The sequence below is a fragment of the Kogia breviceps genome, chromosome 13 (genome assembly GCF_026419965.1).
Source record: "Kogia breviceps isolate mKogBre1 chromosome 13, mKogBre1 haplotype 1, whole genome shotgun sequence".
In the NCBI taxonomy this organism is placed as follows: Eukaryota; Metazoa; Chordata; class Mammalia; order Artiodactyla; family Physeteridae; genus Kogia; species Kogia breviceps.
In genome coordinates this window covers 58,997,121-59,009,463 of record NC_081322.1, presented here as the reverse complement: position 1 = coordinate 59,009,463, position 12,343 = coordinate 58,997,121, and the positions used below count along the sequence as shown (strand labels likewise).

Here is a 12,343-nt window from a genome sequence, read left to right as displayed (position 1 = left end):
CACACTGTTGTAACTTGCAAGGAAGTTTAGGTTTAGTTTAGACATTAAAAAGTCTGCTTTTCACTAACTTCATCACCTTATAATACAGACACAAACAGGGACAGTTGCTCAGAAAGCTGATACAGTAGTTTTGTAGGTGTTTTTAAAATTGGGAAATTTGCTTTAAATATAAATGTGCAATGCTTCATTTCTGTGTCATGAAGAGGAGCTAAAATTCAATATCCTATTTTTATATATTTAAATTTATATGTAGTGTTTACAGAACTTGAGTACTTTCAAAAAACATATTTATATGTTGAATTTTACTGCACTATTTTAAAGGCTCATGTCCAATGAAGTTATAAATAATAGACGTGCACCCTAACCCCCTCTCTGCTTTCTGCAAAAGATGATAAAAGGAACACATTTATTTCCATTGATTTTTTTTTCTTTGATAGATATACTGTCAAGAAAGATTAAATTTCACTTCAAAATTATTCAGTCTTCCTTGGTGTGCATTTTTAAGTCATGCCAAAATTATAATTAAAAATCTTTTTTTTAACAAGTGAAGAATCTAAACATTGGTGAAAAATAATGATTACTTTTACATTAGACAATTTACAATATACTGAAATATAAGACAAGGTAAAATTATTTCAGGTTTGGAAATATAGGGCACTAAAACATCCAACATGTGTTGCATGGGGACAATAAAACTTTAAAAGTTATTTTGCAATTATGGAGTGGTTAGGTTTGAGTAAGTTAAGTAATGAGAAGAGAAAATATGCGAGGGGTACTCAGGAATTGTGAAAAGTACCACCCTTCAGTATTCAGCCTGCCGGTTCAGCAATTTGGTAATTTGTGGCAACCGTCTAACTTAGTAGGGTCATTCTACAACAATGCTTTTTCTCACAATCTCAGTTTCTCCCTACAATCCTCTTTTCTCCTCCGCTGTTAGCATATATTTGTTCTATGGACTTGGTAATAGCGTCTTGGCTGTGTAGCAGCATATAAAAGAGATTTGTAAACCAGTGAATACGGTGAGGTGTGGATAGGAGAAAGAACAGTTATCACTCATAGCAACTTGGGCTGATCGTCTATGTCATAATCTCTCAAATTCCTGTTTAACACTGGAGAACAACACTTGTTAGCTCCTACTTTCAATGATCTGTTGAAAGGATGCTATAACCATTTTTTCCTGATATTCAATTCATAAAGGAAAATAAAATAGTATATATAATCACTTTTTTCCTATAGCAGCACTCTTTTGAACTAGCAGTGCCTTGTGATTCATTAATGAAGCATAAAACTAAATTATTTAATTAGACAAAATGGTCCACAGAACAGTGACATCCATATCACCTGGGAATTTATTAGAATTTCAGTTTCTCAGTTCTGCCCTAGACCTACTGAATCCAAATCTGCATTTCCACATCACCAGCTGATCTATGCACATTAAAGGTTATCAAGATGTCATGTGATGTGTATGTGTGTGTGTGTGTGTGTGTGTGTGTGTGTGTGTGTGTGTGTACTGAGTCATGATATAAAATGTATTTCTTAGTGTGGGCTGCAACCAAAAATGTTTCAAAGCCCATTCCCTTCCTGTAGTAACCCCCCCTCGTCCGCCAAAGCCAATTATAATAGTAGTATGGATTACCCAATGTGTCGAAAAACTAACTTAGGCCTCAAAATTAAGATAATGATCTAGGCATTACAATCTCCATTGTATCAAAGAGGAAATTAAAGTTTAGAAATGTTAAAAAGTTTGATAGATGTTACACATCTAATAAGTGGCAGAGCTTAGATTTAAACAAAGGAAGGTCTGTGGAATTTCAAAGTCTTTCACTCCTTCACTGAAAAATATCTTTTAAAACTATTTAACAGACAAAATGATGGGTGCAATATCATTCACAAGTTCCGGTATGATTCATTGTAACTTACTCTTCGTGTGACAATGGGGTCAATTTCTCTTGGGTCTTTGTGAGCAAACATCATCAAATCGGCATTCAAGGTGCGGATCCTCTGAAATCTCAGGCGAATATAGCGGGCGGAGGTAAATTCTAGCAGTTCAGGAGACAGATCATCAGCACTCGGTCTCCCATTGATCAAAGAGATGTGAATCTACACAATGCGGGAAATCATTTGACAAAGTTACCAAAAATTAAATATCCGGTTTTGTTTAATTTTTCTTAGAAAAATAAAGTTAAGCTCCCTTTCTCCCAGTTAGTCAGGCAGTTACAGTTCATATTTATTTACTGGAATGCAGTGAAGTAATTGAGGAATTTTATGAATGCTTTAGTACATATGCATGCAATTTATTTGCTTATATTTCAGGTGTGTTGTATATACTGCAATTACCCATATTTCTCTGTTCCAAGGCAGTACATCTACTTGACTTTCCTAGGATTTCTACAAATTCTTAAGTCACTCATTCTTTTTCTGAAAATTATTGTGCCCTAACATTATTTAAGACTGCAGTATATAGTGGGAAACCAGAAAACTTGTTATTAAAAAGTTACAAAATATCAGACAAAAGCAAGAAACCATCAGGAGCTTTAATATTTTTTATTCTGAACTTGAAAGTATCTAATTATATAGCTTTAAAATATGGAGAGCAAAAATGGATACATTACAAGAAAAATTACACAAATCTCCAAGCACAGTGAGAAATTTCAATAAGCTGGTTTTTGTTATTGTTGTTTGTTTTTTAGCAATTGATAGATCAAGAAGGCAAAAAATTTACCAAGGATATAACACATTCTATGAAAAATACACTGTATGAAAATATATTAAAACCTGGACAGGATGGCAATTTTTTCAGGAAAATAATTTAGCACAATTGACACCCGAAGAAATCAAATCTAACCATGCCATTTTCCATGTAAAAAATGGAGAAATGGTCAAGGATTTACCCTCCAAAGGTAATTTGGAGGCATGAGGCCCATATGTTCTAACAGGAAATTCATGAGAGCAGAGAATTAATGGGGAATAAACCATTTGATAAAATAAAAAGTACTTCTATCACAGATAAAGGAATTATTTTTCTAATGCCTAAAGAACTCCTATAAATCAACAAGAAAAAATACCAACAACACAAAAACAGACAAAAGATGTAAGAGGACTATTCAAAGAGAGGGAAATATAAATGGCTATTTAACTTTTGATAAGATAGTGAACCTCACTCATAACAGAACCATTAATTAAAACCACTCTGAAAACCTTTTCCATTTTTTCAGGTTGTCAGAATCCTAAAATATTGATAATACTCCCTGATGGCAAGACTAAAGAGGTACAGCAATCCTCACATACTTACAGGTGTGAGTATAAAATGGCACAGGCCCTTATGAAAGTGAATTTAGCAATAACTGTCAAAATTACAAATGCACAGAATTTTTTACTTAGAAATTTCAATTCTGGGAAATTATCCTACAGATATATATATATATATATATATATCACTAACATGTAATTAATGAAGTGTAAAACTATATTGAATTCCCACCACATTTTTTGGTAATAGCAGAAGACCGGAAACAATCTAATATCCATCAATGTGAGACTGGTTAAATAAATTATACATCTATACAGTGAATTATATGTACCTTACAAAAGAATAAGGAAACTCTCTATATAATGATAGGAAGAACTACTTTCACTTTTTTGTATTTTGTAAATGCATTATTACCTATGCAATAAATCAAATGAGATTAAAATTGTTAAAAAAATTGAAATTGAGTGGTAAGTTTTGGACTGAACACACACACACACACACACACACACACACACACATGCATGTGTACACACACACAGAAGGCTAAAGAGCAAAGGAAACCATAAACAAGATGAAAGACAACTTTCAGAAAGGGAGAAAATATTTGCAAATGAATCAACAGACAAAGGATTAATCTCCAAAATATACAAACAGCTTATACAGCTCAATATTAAAAAATGGGTGGAAGACCTTAATAGACATTTCTCCAAAGAAGACATACAGCTGGCCAAGAGGCACATGGAAAGATGCTCAACATCACTAATTATTAGAGAAAGGCAAATCAAAACTACAATGAGGTATCACCTCATACCAGTCAGAATGGCCATCATCAAAAATTTTACAAACAATAAATGCTGGAGAGGGTGTGGAGAAAAGGGAACGCTCTTGCACTGTTGGTGGAAATGTAAATTGATACAGCCACTAGGGAGAATGGTATGGAGGTTCTTTAAAAAACTAAAAATAGAACTACCATGTGACCCAGCAATCCCACTACTGGGCATATACCCTGAGAAAACCATAATCCAAAAAGAGTCATGTACCAAAATGTTCATTGCAGCTCTATTTACAATAGCCAGGATATGGAAGCAACCTAAGTGTCCATCAACAGATGAATGGATAAAGAAGATGTGGCACTTATATACAATGGAATATTACTCAGCCATAAAAAGAAATGAAACTGAGTTATTTGCAATGAGGTGGATGGACCTGGAGTCTGTCATACAGAGTGAAGTAAGTCAGAAGGAGAAAAACAAATACCGTATGCTAACACATATATATGGACTCTAAGAAAAAAGAATGTCATGAAGAGATTAGTAGTAGGATGGGAATAAAACACAGACTTACTAGAGCATGGACTTGAGGATATGGGGAAGGGTAAGGGTAAGCTGTGACGAAGTGAGAGAGTGGCAGGGACATATATACACTACCAAATGTAAATTAGATAGCTAGTGGGAAGCTGCCGCATAGCACAGGGAGATCACCTCTGTGCTTTGTGACAACCTAGAGGGGTGGGATAGGGAGGGTGGGAGAGAGGGTGACACAAGAGGGAAGAGATATGGGAACATATGTATATGTATAACTGATTCACTTTGTTGTAAAGCAGAAACTAACAAACCATTGTAAAACAGTTACACTCCAATAAAGATGTTTAAAAAAAAAGAAACAAAATTTAGTTATTTCTAGTGAGGTGGATGGACCTAGAGTCTGTCATTAAGAGTGAAGTAAGTCAGAAAGAAAAAAACAAATACAGTATGGAATATATATATATATGGAATCTGAAAAAAAAAAAGGTTCTAAAAAACCTAGGGGTAGGACAGGAATAAAGATGCAGACATAAAGAATGGACTTGAGGACACAGGGAGGGGGAAGGGTAAACTGGGTCGAAGTGAGAGAGTGGCATGGACATATATACACTACCAAATGTAAAACAGATAGCTAGTGGGAACAGCCACATTGCACAGGGAGATCAGCTCGGTGCTTTGTGACCACCTAGAAGAGTGGGATAGGGAGGGTGGGAGGGAGATATAAGAGGGATGGGATATGGGGATATATGTATATGTATAGCTGATTCACTTTGTTATAAAGCAGAAACTAACACACCATTGTAAAGCAATTATCTTCCAATAAAGATGTTAAAAATAAAATAAGAAAAAGAAGAAAGGAGTCCTGTGCTGGGCTGGCAGCTATTAAGGAACACAGCAATCTGTGAGTGCACTGGGAACTGTGACTTGAGGCCACCCACTGGAATTTTCATCCACTTTTGCAAGACAATATATCATTTGTGTTAATTACATTTTTTGACAGGAGAGGCAATATGTGTCTCCATTCCTAACCTTCTGCATTTAGATAATCCCTGAGAGAATTTTACAATCTGACTGCCAATAAACTACTGAGTCACCAGAGGAATAAATACAGCAAACTCTGGGATGAGAAACTAATTCTGATGCCACAAAGAATAGACTCAAAATGCTTCATGATAAAAATATGAAATGTCCCAGCTAATTGAACCTACCTTGGATACTTAGTAAAGAATAAATTCACTTAAATCAAGTTTTGAGGATGATAAAATACAAGGTCTCCTAAATAAATCTCCTAATAAATAAATAATAAATCTCCTAATAAATAAATCTCTCCTAATAAATCTCCAAATACTGAATATCCTCCCCCTCTGATGTAGAAAATTTTAAGAGTAAGACAGATCTTGTATATTCCACAGTTTTGGCATCTAACAGGTGACCCAGAAATGTGTTTAAAATCAAGTCGTCTCTACTTAAGAAGGATCCATTAAACGGTAAAGAATGAATAAATAGATGTATGAAGCAATTAAAATGAATTCCCTTACAGATTAATTGTGGCATCCAAAAATTCACCAGTGCCCTTGAATTCATGCTTAAATTTCTGCCTTATCAGCTTTTACTTGACTGCTCGTAAAAATGCTATTTGAAGGGAGAAAACCAGACCATGTCTAGAATTAAGCTTTCCAAAAATTATTAAGGTTTATTTGTCGTTAATGCTATGGTGAACTGTTATTTGCGCTGTACATGGAATCAGTAAGTGCCTCATTTAAACATACAGGAACTTTAAAAAATGGTGAACATGTTCTCATTTACGTTAATAAACCATATGATAGCTAAAGAAAGGCTTCAGCAAAAGAATACTTTTCCTCACAGCTTTCATATTTTCATCAAGCTACACCACCAAGAGATCTTGTGAGTATAGTTAGTCTCAAGCTGTTTCTGAGACAGAAAACCAGACAGCTGTTTGGCCGTGTTTTGTGCAGCTTATTTCCATCATTTTTTTTTCCTTTTTTAAAAAACTCTCCTTCAAAATAAATCATAATATTGGACAGGATATTTCCACTGGAATCTCACTGTGTAATTCCAACTCCACTGGATAGCTTAGCATACTTCCTGATTTCCTGTGGGGTGACAACTGGAGGGTGTCTATCTTCAAAAAGATGAAAAGTATCATTCCTCAAGACCACCACTGTCTTGCTGCGAGGCTGTGGGAAGTCTGTGGCAGTCTAGTGTCTTCTGAAATGATTTCCATTACAGACATGTTAGTGGATACATGTCCATGCTGTCAAAGGAATTTATTCCAACTGAAAATATCAGCCTGATTAACCACCAGTTTTTTAGATTTTAAAATTACACTCTTCTTTGAAATTAACTTTCACAGGTAAATAAAGAGAAAAAAAATACTCATGAAAGATCATCTCTTTTACGACCAAAGGACTAAATCAATATTACACTCTACCCATCCAAATAAATTATTTTTATTAGTGTATGGGTGCTATATAAATCATCTTTCCCTTGCAGATGGGTAAGATTTGAGGGCCTCTATGGCATTTTTACTTTGATAATTAGAATATAATTTAAAGACGTTTTATGCAGCAAATAATCAAAATTCTAGTATGGATAATGGCCCCTTATTATTATGTTTTTCTATTTATATTACTATATCTGCTTCAGATTACTGGAAAAGCTATATTCCTAACAGCCTCCCCAATGATAGAAGTTTATTGAGTGGATGGATGGGAGGGATGCGAGAATGAAGGCTACTTAAGGATCATTAATAAGGATAAGAAACTTTGAAATGAGTAGTGGAAGTGGATGGAGTTGATAACTTGACGAACATTTTAAAATCCCCATTATCAATCTCTAAGTGTGTCAATGAAATTGGTATAACAATTTGAAAGTAAGGTGACACCAGGAGATAGAACAATAATTTTCATATGTATAGGATGAGATCAGCTATCTATAGGTGTGGTCAAAGAACATGTATGTAAATGAGTGGTTGAGACTTGTGGAACCTCTTAAATCTAATCATGATCAATGTGATGTTAATTCAGAGAGGGAGAATAAGATCACAACGATAACTTTGAAAAATGAACCTAATCACTTGTTTTTTCCCAGCATGGGAAAAAAAAAGAAAGAAAGCATACGTTTGGAGAAAGGGGGTGATCTGTATGAAGCTTAGGAAAAGGTGACAGTGCAACAATTTGCCACTGTTGTTTCTAGCACAGCCCAAACAAAGGCTCTGACTCTGGCTCTGGGTGGTCAACAGGAGCCTCTAAATGATCAATTTTCAGTCTCCACCATACTTGATCTATTAACTGCATTTCAAACAATTGATTACTCCACTGATTTCCAGGACACCACACTGTCTTTGTTTGCCTCCAGCTACCCATTCCCAATCTCCCTCTCTACTTATTACCTTCTCTCCTCCCTAACTTTCTATTATTGGAGTACCATGGTGCCAAGTCCTTGGCCTTGTCTTCTGTTCTATCCATACTCACTTAGCGATCACATCAAAGCTCACAGATTTAAATATCATCTATACTGATGCCTCTCACACTTATATCTCCAGGCTTGATCTCTCCTAAGGTGCAGATGCAGAATCCAACTGCCTTCTTGATCCATTTACGGGACTGTCTAATAGGTACCTCAAACTTATATCTCAAACTGAGTTCCCTTTCTTTATCCCCAGTGTTCCCAATCTCATTAAATAAGTTTATCCTTTCAATTACCCAGGACCAACAACTTGGAGTCATCCTTGCCTGCTTTTGTTTTCCTTCTTCCTACCTCCAACTTTTTCTTGTTGGCTTTACCTTCAAAATATATCCAGCATCCAAACACTTCTCATCACCTCTACTAAAACCATCTTGGTCCAAGAGCTTTCATCATCTTGTACCTGTGCACTGCAATAAGGATCCGAACAGGTCTTCCTGCTACAACTCTCACCTCCTTAGGGTCTATTTTCAACATAGCGGCTGTTTTTTTGTTTTTGTTTTTTAAGTTTTTAGTAAATGTTTCCATCAATTTATTCTCTGTATTCCTTAAAAACAAAAATCATAACTTTAATATTAATAACTTAAAATATTATGGACCAAACAAAGCCAACTCTCATTCATGCTGCAAGTTGGTAGGTGTTTTCTTTACCTCTGTTCGCCAGGTGATCTTCAATAATTTCTGCCAAGAGATTCCTCTTCAATAGGTTACACACAAGAGGTAAAAGCTGGCCATCAACTTTGTGAAAATAGTGTAAACCATAGCAAAAGAGGTCCATTCCCATCTCAAACCCCATACCATAATCACACTCATCATTAGAAAACTATACCAAAGTCATTATTTCCTGAAGGTGAGCAAAAGCTTTTATTCTATCCTCCTAATTTGGTGCCTCAAAAACTGGCTTGCAAATTTTGTCAAGGACAACGTGTTTCAGGGAGCCCTCTAAATGTTCCTTGAAAAATATAACTCTGGTCATGTCATGCTTTTCCTTAAGACCTTCCAATGCTTCTCTATTGCACTACCAATAAAAGCCAAAATTTTTACAATGAATTATGAGATCCTATACTATCTGCAATGTCACCACCCCACTCCTATCCCTTAATACTGCCAAAGGAGAAAACAATGACTTTTTGGAGCTCTTTTCCTACTTTCTCCCTCATCCACACTGCTCCAGCCAGGCTGCCATCTTTGTTTGGGCATGTGAGATAGGATCTTACCTCAGGGCTTTTAAACTTGGGATCCCTTGTCTGGAATGTTATTCTCCCAGATATTACAATGCTCACTTTCCCATTTCTTTCAAACCTCGCTTAGACGAGGCCTTCTCAGTGAGTCCTTGCATGACTATCTAATTACAGTGCAAACTTCATCCTGGCACTCACAATTTCCTCTATTTGCTTCATTTTTCTCCACAGTACTTTTCTTCTAACATACCGTGAATATGATTTATTTGCTTTGTTGATTATTCCTCTCCACTCTCTAGAACATAAGTCCCAAGGGTTCAGGGATTTTTTAATCTTTTTTGTTAACTGACATAATCCCCAGAACACAGGATAATATCTAAAAATAACTGAGTGCCAAGTAAAATTTTTGAATAAACAAACATGTAAATTCTAAATATTTAGCATATTCAACTAGCTTCCTACCTGTAAAGCAATTTCATAGAATAATTAATCAGATTTTTCTGTTATTATATGAGTAAATCTTTGAGTATGGTATTTCCACAGAATGAAATTAAAGTCAGTAATCCTTCATATCACTTTCCAAACCCAAGCATTTTGGGTTAAGTTGATTTACAGAAAATTAGGCATTAACAGCTTTGATCCACAATTTCCTTATATCTAGGTCTCCTACATTTGGTAATATTAGTTAAACATCAGTTAACTTTAAGTTTCATTTTGACAGGCTATTTTCAGCTGATAAGGACATAGAAATGTCATAAGACATTGTGTTTCAACTTAAGAACTATTCAACTTAATTTCAACCAGAGCAAAGTGGACCTCACCCATTGGTTAGTTCCTTCAATCATATTCTGACTATTTCATAATCTAACCAATAAATTGGATGCGCTATTAGTCACACAAGAGTCCATGAAAACATAATAGAGTATATTTTAATTATAGAGTATATTCCTTAAACACTATGGGCATGCAACGACTATCGATAAAGTTAATTAACAATTAGAGTATCTTGTTTCTACAAGAAAAGTTTTTACTGAATGTATTATCATCTTTATGGATTGTCATTAGTTTTATTATATGTAACTGAATAATTATTGAAAAATAACCTTTCTTACCTTGTCATAAAAGTTTCACTGCAGCTTTTACCTTTCCAAATCAATGCAATATTTTTAAAGTCTTAAAAATATGAAAATACATGAATATATGAAAATTAATTCATAGGTAATAAAAACATATTAGACAAATAATAAAACTTACCTAATATGTCATTTATAATACAAGTTAATAAAATATTTTAACATTTCAGACTAGAGATTTCCCTATCAAGAAACTTTAGGTTCTTAATGAGAAGATGGGGTATTATAAAATGAATCTTTTTCTAGTCCATTATTTCCAGTTATATCAGGCACAGTTTATTGAAGTCCTCTTTTCATTTTCCTTTTCCTCACATTTGGTTACTTCCTCTAACTAGGGACTATTGTTTTATGATTATTTTTATTAATTCAAATACTGTTCATTTGTACATCCAGAAAATGAAATACTCTGAGGGCTTAAAACACATGCTTACAAAGCTTTATCTCTAGACCACGTCTTCATGCTTCAATATTTCTCATTCATTCATTTAGTCAGTCAGTCTCTCATTCATTCAAAAATATTTATTGGATGCTTACTACATTCCAGGTCACTGAATCATATTCACTTTCCCTTCTGTGTCATGATCTATCTCACCTTTGGGCCTTTTGTCAAACATGTTTTATGTCTCCCTACTGCTCCCAGTAGCACAGATATACTTTATACCTTTCAGGTCTCAGCTAAGATGTCAATTCCTTCCTTCCATGAACACTTCCATGTCCTGTCTAGGAGCTCTTCCTATGAATTCTCTGAGCTCCACTGTGATCACTGCCTATTTACTTGCTTGCATCTGCTACTAGACTGTAAGCTCAATGAGAGTAGGAACTTTGTCTTATTTACAATATAGTCTTAGTGATTAATATAGTGAGTAGCATATAGTAGATTCAATAATTATTTGTTGAATGAGTAAATCATTAACAGTGCCCAAATATTATAGACTGTGATAGAATTTCCAACGAATTAACTCTTTCTTCAAACATTCACAATTTTTGAATTGTGTATGTCATTTAAATTTTGACTTTGTATATATTTCACCTATATTTTTAATTGCATTTATTGGATGTACATCAAGAATTTTAGCATAAATTTTATTTGCCATAATTCAATAAATCTCACTAGAGGTGTAATAATTCAAGTACCTAAAAAACATTACAGGCAGATTCCTGTAGACCCAACATTTGGATAAATCATCCAAAAATTATTTAAGTCACTAATAGAGTCATTTTTGAATATAAAAATAATGCAATATACTTGTATATCCTTAGGTGCCTCAGTATTCCTACTTAACAGAACTGGAAAGATTTTCATTTCATGCAGAGTGTAGTATACTGAATTATCTTGGAAGGTCCTTAATAAACATCACACTATCATCAGAAGTTTAGAAGGCCAACCAAAACAACTACTATACTTCCATGGTTGATGACTACTGTGCTGCTGGAAAAGTAATATTTTAACATATAAAATGTCAAAGACTGTGACTGACATTAACTTCCTTAACTAATCTATTCCAAGAATATAAGGAAACATCAGCCTAATGAACTATTTAACAAATATGACTGTATCACTGACACCCTGTACCCGGAGCTTAGTCTTAACAGGTCTTTCAGACTCCCATAAGATATCTGCTTTCTGACACCTACTTAGCTCCAATTGCCCCTGAAACTTAGATTGCTTTCCTCCTGTTCTTTAGAATTACAATTCGTGAATTTGTTATTCCTGAATGAAAACTTTTCCTTCCATGAAATATTTACACAGATTCATCACTGTCAAAGCAATGGTCATTAATAAACTGCAGTAGAATAAGAAAATCAGTTTTCTTCAATGAGTATCTGTCATCTTTTTTTTTTTTTTTTTTCTCCTCTCTTAGTGAAACTAGTTAAAATATTGTGCTCCAAAGGTTGTGTAGCTTCTCTCTTGGTCAAAGAAGAGAACCTCTCTCTCTCTCTCTCTCTCTCTCTCTAACTCTCTATATCAGAGGTAATCAGAGTTATTTA

At 34.5% G+C, this 12,343-nt stretch overlaps 1 protein-coding gene across 7 annotated transcripts in view; it reads right to left on the bottom strand.

Moving 5' to 3' along the window:
- Positions 1–12,343, bottom strand: part of LAMA2 (laminin subunit alpha 2) — a 608,480-nt gene that overhangs the window by 339,079 nt on the left and 257,058 nt on the right. For all 7 annotated transcript variants that reach the window (XM_059083775.2, XM_059083777.2, XM_059083778.2 and 4 more), the window contains exon 5: positions 1,921–2,100. In XM_059083775.2, the coding sequence (XP_058939758.1) occupies positions 1,921–2,100 (180 nt within the window). The remainder of the gene's footprint in view (positions 1–1,920; positions 2,101–12,343) is intronic.